The 21,087-nt window shown below is 39.2% G+C and overlaps 1 protein-coding gene across 2 annotated transcripts in view; it reads left to right on the forward strand.

Annotated features, from left to right (window-relative positions):
• The window catches only part of NBEA (neurobeachin), an 867,588-nt gene that overhangs the window by 702,159 nt on the left and 144,342 nt on the right, over positions 1–21,087 (forward strand). For both annotated transcript variants that reach the window (XM_084617023.1, XM_084617024.1), the window contains 3 exons: positions 4,654–4,771; positions 7,620–7,722; positions 13,683–13,798. In XM_084617023.1, the coding sequence (XP_084473149.1) occupies positions 4,654–4,771; positions 7,620–7,722; positions 13,683–13,798 (337 nt within the window). The remainder of the gene's footprint in view (positions 1–4,653; positions 4,772–7,619; positions 7,723–13,682; positions 13,799–21,087) is intronic.

The raw sequence follows: 21,087 nt of genomic DNA on the forward strand, positions 1-21,087 counted from the left end.
GTGTTTGGTCAGGAATCAAGGTACAGACTAAACTATTCTAAATCAGAGATACTGAAATGAATAATATCCACTGAAAATAGTGGATAATAAAATTAGATATTTAGGCATTAATGTATCACTTAAAGTGATGGAGCTGTTGAAACTAAATATTGAGCCATTAATGAAAATTATTTACTATGACATAGGCAAGGGGACATGATTACCAACGACATTGATTGGTAGAATTAAAGTACTTAAAATGAATGTCCTACCCATGGTTCTGTGTACATTTTCCATGATTCCCTTTACAGACTGGAAAAAAATTTTTACCACAAAATTAAAAATTATGCAGAGATTTTGATGGTTATACCAGAAACCATGAATCAAAATGGAATGATTGGGATGACCAAGTGAGATGGGAGGCCTGGTGCTACTAAATTTCAAGAGATACTATGGGCAGCATAAATCAAGGCAGAACTAGAATGGATCTCTAATCAAGAGAAACCATTGGGTGTAAGAACTGAAACTGACAAACACAATCTCATTATATAATTCTGTTCCATACTTCAAAATTCCAGCACCCATAAAACAATACCTGTTATTTTAAAATGTACATAGTAATTGAACGTATGTAGGGTTGGCAGAATTAAATTTTTTAAAATAATTTCTGTAGATAATATTGAAGTTTATTTTTAAGTCTTTTTTCTCTTTTTATTGGTTTAAATTTACACAGTTGTAGGAAATTATTCGGGGGGGGGGGCGGAATCTGACAATTATTTAATGACAACAGACATTGAGATTCAAAAAGATAAAGCTTTATAACCATTAAAAGACACATTTTCAACATCACTTGTCAAAATATATAAAGTAAATACCCTTAAATGAAACTCTAGTGAGTTCCCAAGCAGGATTTTTCTACTTTGACTGTCTGTAAATTTCAGTTATTATTGATGGAAATACTTTTTGTCAGTTTGTGTGTACAGTGAAATCGATACAGAGATAAAAAAATCTTTAAAAGCCTAAACGTGTGGGGCACTTAACCAGATGAGAAGAGCAAATCTCAGTAATATCAAAAATAAAAAAATAGTGCTTTCAAACATGGTCTACATAAGGAATTATTTTAAAATTGAGACAAATATCACATAAAGGAAGGAAAAATGAGATACTAGATGAGGAGGGCCCTGAGTTGTTATTGAGAATTCTTTCCCAGGTGTTTGGCTGGTGGGTCTTGCCCACATGCTCAGGGTCTAACTGCCATATTTGGGGTCAGGAAGAAATCTTCCCCCGGGTCACCCTGGGTTTTTTTCGCCTTCCTCTGCAGCATGGGGCATAGGTCATTTGCAGGTTTAAACTACTGTAAAAGGTGGATTCTCTGTAACTTGAAGTCTTTAAATCATGATTTGAGGATTTCAGTAACTCAGCCAGAGGTTTGGGGACTATTACAGGACTGGGTGGGTGAGGTTCTGTGGCCTCCTGTGGCAATGTGCAGGAGGTCAGACTAAATGATCATGATGGTCTCTTCTGACCTTATATAGGCTATGGGTCTATGATTTCTTCAGGGATGGACTACCCTTTAAACAAATTGATGTAGGAGATATTAAAAAAAAAGCACTATGAGTTTATTCTGATTGTTTACCATATTTAAAACATTTTCAGAAAAGAAAGGAACAAAGTATTCTTCATTTGAAAATTTCATACAAGAGCTTGAAGTTTCAGTAACCAACATGTCTATCTAGAATATACGACTTCATGACTCTGCAGTATTGTTGTAGTAGTATTGGTCCAAGGAAATTGGAGAGACAAGGTGGGTAAAGTAATATCTTTTATTGGACCAACTTCTGTTGGTGAGAGAGACAAGCACTCTGTGACACATGAAAGCTTGTGTTTCTCACCAACAGAAGTTGATCCAATAAAAGATATTACCTCACCCACCTTGTCTCTCCAACTTCATGACTCTTTTTTTAGGAGACAAACTGCATGAATCTGTTAAGTTATGGAGTGCAGACTGTAAATGTGAAATAACAAAAGAATGGCTGGAATGATATAATGCAGACAGTAAGTAGTGGATCCAGCACTAATCAGAAAGTACACGTTCAGTACTATCTGGTACATGGAATCTATGCTTCTCCATCTATATATAAAAAAATACAGTATTGCCCCAGCTATTTGTATGAAATGCAAAAGAGCCAGAACCTGTTTCCTACACATGATATGGGAATGCTGGATGGTAAAAATGTTTTGGAAATCTATGCTGAAATAAATAAATAAAATGCTAGCTAGAACTCCAAACAGGACTGATGATGTGTGGTGGGATTTTGTCTATTAAATAATTGAGATGCTATGATATGGACACAATAATCTTATGTTTATAATAACAATAGATAGGAAGGAAATAGAGGGCAATAATTGAATACATCCTGCTTTCCTCTAATTTCCCATGCTTTCTGTCTCCTGACACTCAACACCTTTGCCCCAAGAGAACATTCATCTTCCCAGTAAAAAAGTAAATAGGAATGGTTAAATATATGTATATCCGGTTATAGTTGTGTGGTTGTGTGAATAATTTGGAGGGGGGAGAAAAGAAGTAATGAGATATCAAACTATGGTCAATATATAATATGCTTGTAAATATTGTTACTATTCTACAAAATATTGTAATATTTTCAATACGTATATATGCAAATACACCGTAACTGAAACATTTTATTGTAAATGACCGGTAATATCAGTAAATAAAATATTTTTCGTAACTCCATCCCATCACAAGTCTCATGTGAGGGTTAAAAAATATTTATTGTTTTAATGAAAGCTGAAGTACTGGAGCACAATTTTTCTGTTAAGGGATGAGTTCTGTGGCAAAGCCACTAGCTGCGGCATATACGGGACCCTCATTAGAACTGTACACATTTTACACACCTGATTAAAAAAAGTCCAGTTATATTAGCTACTGTCCATTAGCTACTTTTAGCTTTTTAAATCCAAAGATTTGCCTCCTTATCGCCTCCCAGCATCTTGAGTACACACACATTTATCACAAATTGTGTATTATAGGGTGGTAGATGCAAGTAAATGCAAATGAGTGTGGTGCTGGAATCTTTGAGGTGTATTGTTCTTGGTGACCTTAGCTACCACATACATGATGTCAAGTGTACCCTAGCATCTGATCTCAATGAAAGACAAAAGGAGAGCACAGTCTATTGAGCTTATCAAAGAGAAGGTTAAGAGACAACTTAATCAGTCTCTAACTCCTATACAGGAAGGAGATATCTGATACTAGAGGGCTCTATAATCTAGCGGACAAAGGAGTTAGACAGGCCAGTGGCTGGAAGTTGAAGTCAATGAAGTTCAAAATATAAATAAAATGCAAATTTTTAACACTGAATGTAATTAACCATTGGAAGTTTACCATGCGGCTTGACACCAAGCAAAACTGTTATTGGTTGGAAGGGGCAAGGAGCCCCTGGCATCCATCCAGGGAATTGCCAAGCAAAGTCAGCCCAACAAGCCACTGCTCCAACTCTCTGTGAATCTTGACTGTTAGGAATTGTGCACAGCTGAGCTAAAATAGAACAGTACCATCAGCACTTGGTGTTGTCTCCAAATCAACCCTACACAGACCATGAAGAACATCATAGTTCACTGCTCTTCCTGTCCAGCTTTCTTCTAAGAAACAGCTAATATCTGAGACTGTTTCAGAAGCTGATTTACAATTATTATTATTCCTTCTGAAATGGATTGTCATTTTTATTATGCAAAGAAGAAAAGAAGTGCTTAACAAAAATTTGTTAAGTTTCTGGTATTCTAACAAAATATATGTAACTTGAACATAAATGGAATATTCTAAAACTGAACTAAGCAGCTTTGTATATATGAACATACATCATTAATACCTAAGCACTAATATGAAGAGACATCACTTCAAGCAGTTTGAGGAATGACAAAAAGTGAAATGGTCTTGGTATCTTGTCAATAAGTGTTACAGCAAACGGAACCTTAAATTTAGGACTTGCAAGTTAGAAAAGCAATGCTACTTTCCAGCTCATGTTTTAAAATATCTTCATATTATGTTTAAAATTATTGAGAAATATATGTCACCATATCTTTGTAATGATTTGGAATAATAAAATGTGGTTCATCTTAGAAAAATTATTGTAACAATGACATCTTGCACTTCAATTATTCTCATATATTGGTTCACGGAATTTTCTAACTCACAGCCCTGTAAACTCAAATTAGAGATTTGACCATCAAGTCATATTATTTCTTTACTTTATACAACACATCATCAACAATAAAACTGTGGATTCAGAACTTAACAGGCAATTCTGTCTCATGCATGTGGCAAAATAGACTATAGCTTGCTTATCTGCAAGTGACCTTTATTCACTCCCCTGTGCTTGACTGCAGGACTTTTTTTTAATCTAAGTAAAATAAGTTGATATGACACATGAGAAACATATATACACAGTATGAAGGTGCCATGTTTACAGCCACATCTCTGACTATAACCAGGCTTTATCTTTTAAAAACATTTCAGTCCACCTTTGAACTAAATGTTTTTGAGTGCCATAAAGTTCAACAAGATAAGCTTACCCTGACTTTGTTGAAGCATAAAACTTGTGGTACTGTCAAAACATCTTCTAATAAGTGTCTGTTTTCCCTTATTTATTTTAGGTTCTTGCCTACACAGAAGGCCTTCATGGAAAATGGATGTTCAGCGAGATTCGAGCTGTTTTTTCAAGACGTTATCTTCTCCAGAACACTGCTTTGGAAGTGTTTATGGCAAATAGAAGTATGTCTTTATGTTGTTCATTCATTTGGTATAAGGTATCTGCTTGTAGTTTTTATGGATGGTATCCATTCATCCCCAAATTAAAACTTTGTCATTTGTTTTGAAAAATGCTATTTTCCTTCAGTAATCCCTCACACTTGTATTTATTCACTACATCTGATATAGAAAATATTTGCCAATGGGCCATTAATATGGATTTTAATTTGGCACTCTGACAGCAAGTTTGATGAATAAAGACCACACACTGAAGTTGGTAAATGCTGCTACTATTTTCCATGCTGTCACAGGGCACAGATCCTCTCCTATCTATTTCCCAGCAGAAACTGCACAGACTGCATGAGGTGTGCAGTCAGTGACCTTTTATTTCAAGTTCCCTCCACCAATATCACTTTAGTCCCCATACAACAATCTGTTTACAATATATGCAGTGCTTTTGGCCCTCTCCTCAGGACTTGGGGAGAACAGAGGTGTCCCTTTTCTGAAGCTTTTATGTGACTGGGCTTAACTAGCTCTGTTCCTTTCTGTCTTTCCCCCTCCCCTGGCACTTCCTTCCTGTACCTCTTTATGAGACTTGGGCTGATGGCTAATTGAATGTTTATCCCACCCAACCTGCCAGTCTGATTACCCCAGTCAGCTTCCTCTGGAGGGGCACCTAATTAACAGCTGAGTGATCAGAGTGCAGGCTCATCTGTTCACTCCATGCACTCTGTCACACATGCATTATTGTCCAGAACTTTAAACAGATTTGCTTCTGCTATGTCCTCATACCCTTTGCTTTCATTTTCTGAAAATATTCTAGTGAAATAGCTTTACTAGTGCACATACTCAACAACAACAATAGGGGGGAGGGTTTAAGCCTGAGTGGCTGATATATGCCAAAAGTGATTTTTTTAATAGCTTAATTAACCAAGTGAAATTTTCAAATTTTATATTTCAAAATACAATTTGAAATTTGTACTGTTATTTGTCCAAGTTGCCTATTTAGTTAACAAAGCTAATCAATAACTGCACAAATGTTGACTATTCACAATGAACTGTTAATGAAAGATCTTCTGAGCTAGAATTTATTTGTTGAAAAAAGTGAATAATTTTGAATAATGAATTAATTTGAAATATTTGTAGTTCTGTTCATGAATAATTCAAAAATAGTAAAAGAGTTGACATCTGTCAAATAATTTTGTTTTGAATTATTTGGCTAGGTTTGCTCCACACAGTGTCTAGTTAGCTTGATTGGCCTACAACCTTTATTGAAATAAATAAAGATGACGAGTTTCAGAATTTATCTGAAAGTAAATCACTTTTCATACTATTTCTGTGATACTGCACATATTGATCTCCCAAACTGACAGAAACCAACTTGGAATCCAACCCAATGGAAAAAGACCAAAATCCCCTAACCAACCCATTTCTCATGTGAAGAACTGAACTCAGACTTAGGGGTGCTTTAAACTGTACACAGTAGTAAAGCCCATCTGTACTTTAATACTCACTGCATACCATAGCTATCTCATCTCCAGCTCTGTGCTCACGTTTGGGATACAATACCTCCAGTTGACTCCTGCCATGTTGACAAACCAGAAGAATCTTTTCCACTAAGTGGGTCTCCAGAACACAATCCCCAAAATGCACACAGAACAACCATATACAATGATTTTACCACAAAAGTTTAATATAATCAGTAGCACCTATTAGATTCGCTACTGTAAAGTGTTAAAACACCAATGTCCCACCAGGCTTCTGAGGGGGAAAATTCCCTTCATGCTGAACAAAGTTAGGCTTGGAAGGATTAAAGTTTTATCAGTAAAAGTTGGTAAACATCAATTTTACTGGGGACACAGAAATTTATGAAAAATATTTCTGGTGATGATCAAAATTTACAGATAGGCAAAGTAAGAAAAGTGCTTCTTGAGAATTTGTTAGACTTTGATTTTAAGGCTGTTTACTTTGCATATTTTGATATGTGATGTTGATCATTTGTATTTTAATGGTTATAAAGCTTTTACTTATTGAATTTCAACATCTTCTGTCATAAGTAATTGTCTGATCACCCCATACTTTACCATATTTGTGAAAGTTAAAATATATATATATATATATATATTTAAACATGCACCAGTTTTGCACATCTGTTGAAATTTAAGGAGATAAAGATTTTAAAAGCTTAAAAATTAACTTTGATATTATGTGTTGAAATTATAATAAAAATAGAATTCTGCCAAACCTAAAAATAGGTGTTGGAAGTGTGCCAGGAATTTCACTTCAACAAACATTATGCATTGGCCCAAACAATCAGTTTTCTAAAGGTGTAAATGCTACCTTGAAGCAGACTCGGGAACAGATTGTTGGTGAGGTGTGTGAACAGTCTAGTCAGTATGTGGGAGCAGTGATGTAAGTTCTGCCCTTCAGCTGAAGAGGGGAGGTATTCAGCCAGTCCCTGATCTGGCAAGTTTTGACTGCACTAGTCACTGGACTAAATTCCATACAACCCATTGGAAGGCTCTACAACCTAACAATAGACTTGAATGTGTGACATACCACCCTTCCCCTGCAACACACAATCTATATTTCCTGCAAGATGGGGATACACATTAATGCAAAATAAGATAATTAGCTTAACACTGTATTACTCAGAGCACAGAACATTTTCAGAAGCACCCATTCTCCAGCCTTGATGATACTGAAAGTTTTAAAGACCCTTGGTTCACAGGAAGATAAATGTGTTAGCTGGATTATCTTTCCAAATAAATTCTGAGAAGCCTTTTGAAAATATATTGTGAATTATTTGGTAGAGAAACAGAGTTCTGTACTTTTGTGGTGTTTTAAGTCATGTTTTTTCTTCTTACCACAGCTTCGGTTATGTTTAATTTTCCTGACCAAGCAACAGTAAAAAAGGTTGTGTACAGCTTACCTCGTGTTGGAGTGGGGACCAGCTATGGTTTGCCACAAGCAAGGTAATTGTCATTAAAATATTTCATGCCGTATTGTGTTTATATGCTTGCAAACTCAGAATGGTTGATATTTGTGAATATTAAAATATCACTCCTGCACGGGGTCTGGAATTCCCATCACTTCAGGATCTCTTGAGCAACAATATTTTTAACTTAATTATGTGTTATGCTGTTATAGAAAACCAGCATTATGTAAAAGTATTTTAAATCAGCAATTGTTTTTACCACTTTAGCAAACGAGCACACTCCAATGAGCAAACAGAATACAGCTGATTGAAATTGTTTGTTATTTAAACACTGAAAGAACAGTGTGCTTGTTTGTTTTTGAGGTGACATTTTTGCAAAGATTGACATGCTGCTTTAAGTATTAAAACTAAAGACATGAACTGAGGTCGGGCATATTTTGATTTTGCCAAACAGTTTTGCTTGGATTTTTTGCCTTTTCCAGTGGCTGAAGTGAAATAGAGCCCATTCCAGAACAGCCAATAGCCCAGTCATTAAGGTCCTCACCTCCAGAGCAGGGATTATAGTGTTAATAAGATAATTAAAAACAAAAATCCCAACAGCCATAGGAATGAACAAGATGAATACTCTTCCTTCCTCATACATTCCTAACTATGACTAGGACAAAAGTGACTAGTGATTTCAGGTGCCTGAATTTCTGGGTGCCCAGCTTGAAACACCTTATTGGGGCCTGATTTTGAGAAAGTATTGAGCACCCACCTTGGAAAATCTGGTTCCATTAAAGTGTCTCAAGTTGGACACCTGTTAATTGAGGATAAAAGAGAAGTCACTTTTTAAAATCTTGGATCCTGTTATTTTCTCCCAGAGTATAGAATTGCATCCCAGACCATCTTGATGAATAGCTATTCATGGACCTATCCTCCTTATCTAATTCTATTTAGAACCCAGTTATACTTTTGGTATTCTTCTTCAAGTAGTGTCCCTATTTGTGCTCCACTGTAGTTGTATCTGCACCCCATGCCCAACAAAGATACACCTACAGTGGAGCAGCCATAGGGACACACATCTTGAAGAACCATTGTTACGGCACAAGGTGAGTAACTTCTTCACAATATCCCCTGGCAGTGAGTTCCACAGGTTGACTGTGCATTGTGTGAAGAAGTTCTTCCTCCTTCTTTGAGTAGTGTCCCTATGGGTGTTCCTCTCTAGGTCCACTTGTGCCCCATGTGTGTCAGATCAGAGATTTTAAGTAGCAGTGTCTGTTTGGCCCATGCATGGAGCCCCCGCAGCCTTGTGCCCTCCACCAAGATTATGTAGAGTTGTGTGGGCAAACCATTCTCAGTTCCTTCTCAACTGTCTCAGCCTGAGACGGAGCTTCAGCAGCCTTTGAGTTGAGCTTACCTTAACTGTAATTTTCTATCATTCTTAATAGTGTTAGTTCTTCAAGTTTCCTTTGTGTTAGTTAGCAGAAGTAATTTTATAATTTAAAAAAAACTTTAAATAAAAGATTTTACTTATACTTTTAGGATAAGGACCATTATCCTCCATCCATTTTCTTTGTTTCTCCCCCTCAGGAGAAATTAAACCCTTTAAATTTAAAGTCCACCGTTCTCCTGGTTTAAATGTTGCCTTTCATGCTGAGAGACTATCCCAATCAGTGACGGACACTCCCAGTGAGTTCACTGCCTTGGGGTGTCACACATTCCCCAAAAGTGTAATTTCTGTCTGCAATTAAAGTTGAGGGCTATAAAGAACTGGGAACTAAAACTACATCTCCTTATGATGGAGAGTTTGCTTTGATCAGCCTCTGACCCCAGCCAGGGTACTCCCCTGGTATAATGATTTCCAAACAGGTCGACTGCTTCTACCTCCTTGGTGCAACACTCCTTTAGAGCATCAAAGAGGAAATCCCTGGAATCCTCTCAAAAGGACTCCAGAAAGCAGTCTTGCTTTGGCACCTACTGATCTCCGACTTGGTACCCACGAGGCTGCAGGTTCCTCAGCTACTGTGACCACCAGCAAGCCTAGAATTCTAAAGGTTCTGGCTCTGAAAAATCGGTATTATCAGGTGATTGGACTGGTGCAGAGAAGAAGACCAGCTCTTCTAAATCAGTACCAAAAGTCTCTACTAGGACCTCAGTACGCAGCCCTTTGGCTCTGCAAAAGACCAGACTGACACCTACTGATTATTCATCATAGTGCATGAGACCTTTGGTACCATCAGCACCATCTGCCACCGTTACCTCTGCCCAGCTTGTCTCATTAGTACCATCCACTGTTCCAGTACCTCAAGAGTTTCAATTTCCTCAGGACTTGGCAGTAATAGAAACACCTGAATCTCTCATTCGGTACCGACCCACTCTCAGTATTGACCCACCTCTTAATCCCTGAAGATTTTCCCAGTACCAACTGAGTTTCTGCCTTTCTTTATGATTTCTCCACCTCTACTAAGTGATGTTAATGAGGAAGACAATGGGGACTTTTCCTCAGTCTCCCACATTTCTGTCCAGCACTCTCCCTTCCATTATCATTGAACTCTCTATCCTGAGACCTCTAAGGAGTTGGGTGATCCTTGTGAGAGTCATGCTCCACCTGGCTGATATGGCCACCTTTGGGTGCCTCCACGCTTGATCAGTGGCAGTACTAGGACCATTGGACAGCTTATCTGAAGGGCCCCTAATGTTTCTCACCAGGAGAAGAGCAGACAGTCCTCACCTGCCTCCCTCTCTAGGGTTCCTAATCCACAAGAGGAGACCTTTGAGGAGCAGGAAATGAGATTGGACCAAGAGAATACCTCTGCAACTAATATCTCTTCCCCCTTCTCAGATGAAGCTGTCATGCCTGCTCCACTGTCCTTATCTGATGATTATAAACAGTTCCAGGACCTCATTAAAAAGATAGCGGAATCTTTACAAATTCCACTGGAGGACGTCGCAGCATAAATTACTTGACATTCTGTACACTTCATCATCTGCCCGCATTGCACTACCTATTCACGAGGAATTGATAGACCCTGCAAAAATAATTTGACATAGCCCGGGTACAGTACCACCCACCTGTAAGAAGGCAGATCAAAAATATTATGGCCTCTCCAAGAACTCTGAATTTGTGGTTGATGCTGAGAATGAACATGGCAGAGAGCATGATGCTAAATCGACTCCATACAATAGAGACTTAAAGCATCTTGATTTGTTTGGGTGTAAGTCATTTTCACTGGCTATGTGACCATTAAAGATTGCCAATTATCAAGCCCTCGTAGTGAAATGCAGCCATACAGACTATTCAAAGTCGAATGCATATATTGAGCATCTTCCAACAGACCAGCAGGAGCAGTTCCAGGGGGTCATCGTAGAGCAGGGGTGGCCAACCTGTGGCTCCGGAGCCGCATATGGCTCTTCAGAGGTTAATATGTGGCTCCTGGCATAGGCACTGACTCTGAGGCTGGAGCTACAGATACTAACTTTCCAGTGTGCTCACTGCTCAACCCCCTGCTCAGGCCCAGGTCCTGCCACCACTCTGCCCCTTCCCCCAAGCCTGCCATGCCCTCACTCCTCCCCCCTCACCACCAGAGCCTCCTGCGCATTGAAAAACAGCTGATCGCGGTGGGCGGGAGGCATGGGGAAGAACCCATAGGCGCTGATTGGTGGGATTGCCGGTGGGCAGGAGGCGCTGGGGGATGGACAGGGGAAGTGGATGGGGGGCTGCTGACATACTACTGTGGCTCTTTGGCAATGTTCATTGGTAAACTCTGGCTCCTTCTCAGGCTCAGGTTGGCCACCCCTGTCGTAGAGGGTCAACTGCTCACAAGAACATCTCTCCAGGCCTCTCTCTGGGTGCCGCTGATATATCTGCTGATTCTATGACCTCGGTGATAGTCATGAGGAGGGCCTCCTGGCTTCAGCTCTCTAGTTTTCTAAGGGAAGTCCAAAATACAGTTGAGGACCTTTCTTTTGACAGATTGAAGTTGTTTGTGGAAAAAATGGATGAATCCCTGCATACCTTAATTCAGAATTAAAATACTTGATTTAGTGATTTTTAATTTGTAAGAGTGCAAAAATCAAAGTGAATTGGTAAAAGATGCTTTATTGTGCTTCACTGTTAAAGATGTCCTTGCACCTTAAGTTGAAATTGTGCGGGCCATAGTCCATAATATAAAACAATACCTCAAGTTATTAGGGGGGAAAATACAAATGATGAAGTCACTTGATGAAGAACAACATCTCTTTCAGCTGGCATGGTGACTCAATTCACTGTCAGCTCAGTACTGCCCCTTGTTCTGTATCAGTGACTTAGTTACGGATTTCCAAACCTCAGTCAAGCTAGTTGTAGACATTGCTCTTGGTGAAAGGAGAGGTGGAGAAAATCAAATTGGATGTCATTTTAGCATAAAGAGCCTTTTACAGCTTTGATTAAGAGTGAACATTGACTATTCCTCAGTCAGAAAGAGCCTGTGACATTTCCAAGCCTTTTCTTCCTAGGTGTTGTCTTTTTAGTGAGGTACTAATGGAGATTTTGTATCAGACAGCTTTGGGGATAATTAAATGGAAAATGAATGTAATAAAAGAGCTTCTACCACACTTACGTAGTAACTTTTTTCCTACAAAGTGTCATGAGGATATTTAGTAAATCTATCTAGAACACTGTACCGCTCTACAAGTTGGAATATCTTACTGTATATCAGCGGTCTGCCTGCAATCTGCACAATAAGGTATTGATCTGATGGGAATTTACTATCTTCCAAAAAGCCAGGATAGCAGATCCATATGAACATCTCCACATTTGTGGTAGCATTTCCGAAAAGAGGTGTAGTTTGATCAAAGATGGGAGGATTTAGCAAAACATACAGCAGTAGGTTCTTCCTGTGCTACCTGAAACAAGTAGGTATGGAACCAATTTATTGTGCATAATTTATTTCAGCCGCTGCTGAAATAACTTACACTCTTTGAAATTCCTTAGATATATAGTCAGTAGGGAGCTTTCTGGGTACATTTGCTTTCCTATGTGTTTAAGTTAAATCAGATATTCAAATGCAAAATGTAGCACTCATGGACATTTTGTAGATTTGTGAGAATCCCTTGGAGACTTTGGGTCAAGTTAAAATAAATTAGTAGATTGTACTGATCTTTATTTATTAGTAGTAGTAGTATTTTATTTATTTATTTTAATTAATGAATGTATTTTTTGTATCTGATAGTACACACAGTGTCTTAGGGGAAGAGCTTACTCTTTACAAACTAATTGTTAATCTATGTATAATTTATATAAGTTACTAATATGCTTAGTCAGTTCTTCACATTGTTTCAGAAGGCTGGGGGGGGACATACAACATAATGGAAATCTCTTGTAAATTAATCTGAGCGTTGTATGCTGCATATTTGTCAGATGTATTGTACCATTGGATTCCCTAGATTTTGTAGAGAAATAAGAATATAAAAACTGGCAACAGTTCAGCAGCTGTTGAAGAGAGATGGATGCTAAGGTTTTCAAATAAGTGTGCAGGTAGTAAGCATCACTATTTTTCGCAAATCACTGGTAATTTATATCCACAAGTCAAGGTAACTGTGTGTTCAAATTAAGCATACAAATGTTCATTCTCTGATCTGTAAATTGAGTCCCACTCTATATGCAGGTATGTAAACATCTGTGTGTGCAAATACATGGCTCACGTTTTCAATAATGACTAATGTTTTTGCCCAACTTGACACTTTTAAAGGGGCCGGATATTCAGAAAGTGCTGAGCAACCATCTTCTGAAAATCAGCCACTTAAAAGTGTCTGATGAGACACTGTGCTATAGCACTGCTAAAATAAAATATAGAGAGATTTCTGTATAAGAAATATTTCTTTGTTCAAATAAGAGTGGTAGTGTTTTGTTGACTTCATTAAACAAAATAAAAAGGCTTTGAGACACCATCAAGTAAATCATACCAATAAGTTTGCTCTGTATTTTAAAATTTAACAAGTCTCTTAAAATAAACATTCTTTAAATTTAATTCCCAGGAGAATATCTCTGGCCACTCCCAGACAGCTTTATAAGTCCTCCAACATGACTCAGCGCTGGCAGCGACGGGAGATTTCTAACTTTGAATACTTGATGTTCCTCAATACTATAGCCGGTAAGGTTCTAACTCTTTTTTAATCCCTCATAATATGTTTATGTTTGTCAAAATCTTGAGTACCGTGACTTGATAGAATATATTTATCCCTCTGGAATTCAGCTGCAGTTTTATGATAGATTCTGAAACACTCACATTAAATTTTATCAGAAAATGCACAACCTATCACTGAGGCTTTAGATTCATTTATTGTTGTGAAGGTAGTTCCTTGCTCTGCTTCTGCCATTTCCTCTGCTGACAGCTTTGTCTGAAGCTTTATTAGAGTCAACAAACCATTGCCAGAGTGTGTCTGGAAATAATAATGGGAAAATGTAATTTCGCTACTTTGTCATTCTCAGCAACAGCAACTAGACAGCAGAATAACAACAGTATTCTGCCTAGTACAGTTGTCACCTGGATTGTGGCATGATTAGATTACAGCGTCTTTTCTCTTTTAGTTCTTTGTACTGAATTATAATATCAGATTAGGTATTTAAAATGAGAAATAACTTCCATAGATATCCATTCTTTATTAGTAAAAGAAGAGTTTTTCTGGCAGTTGTCACTAATTAAACAGTAATAGTGGCAATCCCACTTCCATCTTCCTGTTTTCTATATATTGGTAACAGGAGTGATTTGAAATGTAAAAAGATGCAGCTTTCTGTATGATATACAAAAAATGTACCGAACACCAGCAGCACAGCATATAAATTGCTCATGAATCTCACCATAGGAAAACTTTCTCATGTATCCCACACCAATGAGCTCTAATTGTGAATAAAACTAACTCCACCAAGCATATCAACATCACTTTGTACTCCAGTGTTACAGTTGACACACCGCTTGACTTAGTTTTCATTTTCATGCTTGAGATGGTCCTCCCTAATATGTTCCTCAGGCCAGAGAGCTGAAGGAATTCATGTATCCAAAACCAGGTTTAACACCTCACCTGTTCATTTACTCTGACTAGAACTGGGTGAATTTTTTCACACCAATAATCTATTTGCCAAAATATGCCAAATAATTCACCAAATAATTTTGGCGCCACAATTTTTCATTTTTGGGGGAACGAGATGGGGCGAGGGGAATAGATTCACAAAACCACTGGAGAAGAAAGAAGGAAATATGGCGCTTCTGCTGTGAACCCCTTTTGCCCAATAGTTCAGTGATTAGAGCACTTATCCAGGAATCCCAGGATCAAATCCCAGTTCTGCTAGATGTGAGTCAGAGACTAGAACCCAGATCTTCCACCTTCTAAGTGAATGCCCTAACCACTAGGCTATAGGAAGATATTCTGGAGTAGATCTCAATCTTTTCTGTTGAAATCGTTCTACTTTCTTTGTATAATAATTAAATATTAACTGGAGCAGGGAATGGAACCTGCGTGTCCCCTTTCCCAAGTGGGTTCCCTAACCACCAGGCTCTAGAGTCATTCAGTCTCTCTATGATTCAATAAATATTAAATTATATATACAAAGTACACCAGCTCCAACAGAAGAGACTGAGGGGCCCCTGTGAGCTATTGAAGTGTTATCATGATATAGCTGGAAAACTGAGACACAGAGTGTAAGTGACTTGCTCTGTGCCACACAAGGAGGTCTGTTGTAGAACTGAGAATCTAACTCAGATATCCTGAGTCCTAGTTCAATGCATTAACCACAAAATCATCCTTCCTCCATAATTTCCTTATTATGTTTTTAATATAATTCTGTCAGCAGCTTTTGTAAATAACATCTGTTTCTAGCCCCTTTGAATCATAGAATCAAAGGACTAGGAGGGACCTTGAGAGGTCAACTCGTCCAGTCTCCTGCACTCATGACAGTACTAAGTATTATCTAGACTATTCTTGACAGGTGTTTGTCTAACCTGCTCTTAAAAATCTCCAATGATGGAGATTCTATAACCTTCCAAGCAATTTATTCCAGTGCTTTACCACCCAGACAGTTAGGAAGTTTTTCCTAATATCCAAACTAAACCTCCCTTGCTGCAATTTAAGCCCATTGCTTCTTGTCCTATCGTCAGAGGTTAAGAAGAACAATTTTTCTCCCTCCTCCTTGTAACAACCTTTACGTACTTGAAAAAGGTTATGATAGCCCCTCTCAGGCTTCTCTTTTCTGGCCTAAATAAACCCAATTTTTTCAATCTTCACTCACAGGTCATGTTCTAGACCTTTAATCATTTTTGTTGCTCTTCTCTGGATTCTCTCCAATTTGTCCACATCCTTCGTGAAATGTGGTACCCAGAACCGACACAATATTCCAGTTGATGCCTAATCATCACAGAGTAGAGCGGAAGAAGTACTTCTTGTGTCTTGCTTAAAACACTACTGCTAACACATCCCAGAATGATGTTCACTTTTTTTGCAACAGCGTTACACTGTTTAAATTTCAAATTGCTTTTGTAGTGAGCCAATCTCCCTGAACATTCAATAACAGATATAAAAGTAGTCACTCTTCAACAAAAAAACTTCAGAAACAGACTTCAAAGAGAAACTGCGGAGCTACAATTCATTTGCAAACTTAACACCATCAATTTGGGTTTGAATAGGGACTGGGAGTGGCTGGCTCACTAGAAAAGCAATTTTCCCTCTCTTGGTATTGATACCTCCTCATTAATTATTGGGAGTAGACCACATCCACCCTGACTGAATTGGCCTTCAGCATTGGTTCTCTACTTGTAAGGTAACTCCCTTCTCTCCATGTGCCAATATATATTTCTGCTTGTATCTGTAATTTTCACTCTATGCATCTGAAGAAGTGGATTTTTTACCCACGAAAGCTTATGCCCAAATAAATCAGTTAGTCTTTAAGGTGCCACCGGACTCCTCATTGGTTTTGTGGATACAGACTAACATGGCTACCACTCTGATACTTGCTTCCTAGGAAGTCATTTCCCATTTTGTATGTGTGCAACTGATTGTTCCTTCCTAAGTGGGGTACTTTGCATTTGTCTTTATTGAATTTCATCCTATTTTCTTCAGCCTATTTCTCCAGTTTGTCCAGATCATTTTGAATTTTAATCCTATCCTCCAAAGCACTTGCAAGCCCTCCCAGCTTGGTATTGTCCACAAACTTTATATGTATACTCTCTGTGCCATTATCTAAATAATTGATGAAAATATTGAACAGAACTGGACTTAGAACTGATCCCTGCAGGACCCCACTAATTATGTCCTTCCAGCATGACTGTGAACCACTGATAACTGCTCTCTGGGAATGGTTTTCCAACCAGTTTTTGCACCCATCTTATAGGAGCTCCATCTAGGTTGCATTTCCTTGGTTTGTTTATGAGAAGGTCATGCGAGAATCAAAAGCTTTCCTAAAGTCAAGATGTACCAGGTCTACTGCTTCCCCCCATCCCCAAGGCTTGTTACCCTGTCAAAGAATGATAGTGGACACACTCCAAAGCTCCTTTTTAAAGCATATTCTTGATAAATCACTGTACATTATTAATCAGTTTTGAAATGCCCACTCATTTATGCCTACAGATATCACCAACACATCCAGACTTGAAAGACATTCTTATGTCTGAAGTGGTATAGAAATTACAATGATATTTACGCTGACAGTTGTCTCCCGCAATAGACAAGCTCCAAACTTCAAAGACCTCTTTAAAGTATCCCAAAAGTTTCCAGTAAAGTTGTTATTTAGCCTGTAGTTAAAGACTATCTCTGCTAGACAGGCTTTTTTTATTACTCATTTGGGTGGGGACCTCAGGAAGGTTTCTCTGCTATTGGTTTCACATCGTTCAACTCTCTTGTAACGGTGTGACCCTACATATACACTCTAGATACCCAGCTGCTACCGAATGCAAGATTTGAAGAAATACTGGTTTGTTTTTACTTATTTTTGTGTAACCCTTCTGCCCATCAGAGTTGGCAGCAACAAGGGCCGGGTTCAATATCTAGGGGTTCCATTCCAATAACACAATGCAAACCGGCTCGAGCCCCCACCCAGTGACCTGGGACAAATATATACCACCCCCGCTGGGCGCCTCCAAGAGGCAATACTTCCCCTCTCGCAAGCACATAGTCTGAGTGTAGCAAAAGCCTTTTAATAACAGAGAGAAACAATGTGGCATTATGTTGGGGAAACACCACCAACAGGATTCATAACACAACCCATGAGCAAAAAAAACCCACCCCAGGCAAATTGGGGCATGCCCTTTTCCCTTTGGTTCTTGAGTCCAGCAACCCCAAATCACCCAAAGTCCCTAAAGTCCAATGCCCCAAAAGTCTCTGTCCCTGGTCAGGGCAGCCCCAGAGTTCGAAAGTTTATCTGCAGAGCTTTACCTCCCAACCTGGGTGGAAATGGGACGGGGGTAAGAGGCACCTTACATGATCTGAAGCTGACCGCCCCATAGCTCCATAGCGGCGCTCCGCTCCGCCAGCCGCCCCACGAACTCCTTCGCTCAGCTGCGCTCCGCTCCGCCAGCCGCCCCACGAACTCCTTCGCTCAGCTGCGCTCCGCTCCGCCAGCCGCCCCACGAACTCCTTCGCTCAGCTCCACGGCCCACAAGCAGCTCCTGCCATCCACACACTGCTCCGCGTCGAACTGCTTCACCAGCCGTCCCGCAAACTGCTCCACAATATATCTTCAGGCTCCCCCACTACTTAACACAACACTCAGTGATTTCAGCTCTTAGCTGAATTCAGCTTATAGTAGGGGAGCCCCAGTGCTGGTGCACTGTCAGCCCAAAGTGAGCTCAGCAGCCTATAACTAGACTTCTAATGAAATCAAAATTAGCTCTGATATTCCACAGTGGAGAGAGGAGGAAGTGCAATTAGCATGTAAGGCCCTCACCAAGGGGCCTATGCCACCAAGTATTACTACTTGTCCCCAGCCTCTCTCCATTCACACAGTTTTGGAACCCATGACCCTTGCCTAGCGAGTGCTACTTAGTTGATGGTGAATCCCTCCATCATAACAAAAGGCCACGTACAGTTCCAAGCACAGTTCCCATAATCAGGGTAATAACAATTTATTCTTCCTGCCCCAATAACAGAGACACTGGGGATCCCACAGCAGCCAAAGTGACCATTTGGGCAGCTATGGTCTCATTCTAGGCATGGTGGGTGTGCCTATGCAAATGAGATCGGCCCCTGAAGTTCTTTTCCACAACTTGCCACACCTCACCACCAGATGACAGGGTGGAGCTCATCCTGACACAGCTTACATCTGCTTGTCTGTGTGCTTCTGTTATCTTCTTCTTTCCTTTTTTTGAACACAGAATTGATCGCTACCTTGATGGTGTGTTTTTGTGAACTGACTCACCTGTATTCACCCAGCTGTGAGCTCATCAAATTTCTGAAAGCTTGCAAATTCCGTCTGCCTCAGGCTATGGCTACACTACACAGCTTTTAACGACATGGCTGTGTCGCTTCAGCCATGCCACTAAAAGTCGTGCAGTGTAGGCGCTGTTTGTCTGCTCTTCTGCAGACAAAAAACATCCATCCCCAACTAGCGGAGTTTGCGTTGTCAGCAGGAAAGCGCCCCAGTCAACAATGCGCTGTTCACACTGGCATTTGTCATGGCAAAACTTTTGTCTTTTGGCGGGGGGAGTGTTAACACCTCTGAAAGACAAAAGTTTTGTGGTTCAATTGCCAGTGTAGACATGGCTTCACAATCTCACTGTGCAATGGATGCAGTGCGCCTTGCCTAACCAAATGTTTCCCACGTTTTGCTGATTAATATCCAACTTTAATGAAGCCTTTCTGTAATAGACATTCAAACTAAAATTTAGATAAGGGACGTTTCATCCGCATGTAATATTGCCTAACCTGTGTAAAGATCTAGGTCATCAGAAGATGATAAGCTATGTTCCCTGATCCTTTTGGTCAATCTTAGATTGACTAATGTATTTCTTAACTCTCTCACCCTTGCTGATGATGTCTTGATGCCACACATTAACACAATTTGTCTTTTCTATGTGGGGAACCAATGTGCTGATTAGTAAAGGATTCAAAGACCATAATGCATGTTATGTTAAATGAGTTCCGTTCATTAGCTCCTGTGCACACTACCCAGAGTAGGATGTGAATAGGGTGTTAAGCAATTAATGTTTGAAGAGCTTTCCTGTATCATGCAGAACATTAATTAAAGCTGCTCCTTCTCTGAAACCAGTCTGCATTGCTTGGAACTACTGCCAGATTCTTCCTTAATGATCTACAAATTCTCTAATCACTTTTCACTTTTCAAAGTTTGTGCTGTGTTGAAAATGCGGTACCACCATACCATCTCCTAAAACGCCCCTACAAAGATACCTAAGAAAAGGCCAAATCCCTCCTACGGGGCTGGGAGCAAACACTAGTGTTTTTTTTGTTGAAAATGGCTCATTCCAGCCCTCATACACTGTAGTCCTATCACCTCTTCCAATAGTCCTATAACTCTTGCGACACGATAAATCTTCTTAACCTGTCAAATGGTGCAAAATTATTATGAAATAGGCATGGTCTTCCATGCAAAGTGCATATGAAAAACCACAAATGCATCTTCATCATCGTGAAATCATATTTATCTTGCTTTCTTACCTTTTGAAAGTTCATTTAGTAAGCAGCAAAACTGTTAATTTACAGAATACATTTCAGTTCCAAAAGCTGTTATATTCTCTGCCTTCTCTTCTGCTGCTCATAGAATGTTCTCAATGTTTTGTTTTGAAAGGGAGAATAAAATTTATCATTGACAGCCTAATCAACTGCTCAGTTCAAAAAGAAACTATAGACTTAAAAGGATATGGGAATGCACTTGCCTACAAAACATTTTCCCTATATTGAAAACAGTAGAGATGATAACTGTCCAAATGCACAAGTTTCAAGCAAAAGGTATATCCACTGCTGGCAGGAGTACACCTTCAATAAACTATGTGAGTCAGTCAATTAAAACAAAATGTGGTGTGTGCAATTTCATAGGCAACTTTGGAACATTTAATATAATTATAAAATCTTGTGGTAAAAATGAGTTCTTACTCAATAGAGACATTACATATTTTATTTGCTTTCTCTCTGAAAGTGTGATTTCTAACACTCTCTTTTACTTTTAGATTTATAGTCCTTCACAGTGGGAACAAATATGAAATATTTGTTTTAAAGGTATAAGCTTTTTTACCAAGAATGTTCATGCAGACAGTGATGGGCTAGTTTTAGACCATTAGCTGTTTGTTTAAATGGCACCATCCTGTTTAATATCCTCATCTTTAACCACGGAGAGATATACCCCCCCATTAATTCTTTTTTTTTTCTGTCACTGTGCATCTGCTAACTGACTTGTTCATTTCATCTGAATCGCACGTTAGCCACTTAAGTAGCATGGATG

Source organism: Lepidochelys olivacea (genome assembly GCF_965140295.1).
Source record: "Lepidochelys olivacea isolate rLepOli2 genome assembly, chromosome: 1".
Taxonomy (NCBI): Eukaryota; Metazoa; Chordata; order Testudines; family Cheloniidae; genus Lepidochelys; species Lepidochelys olivacea.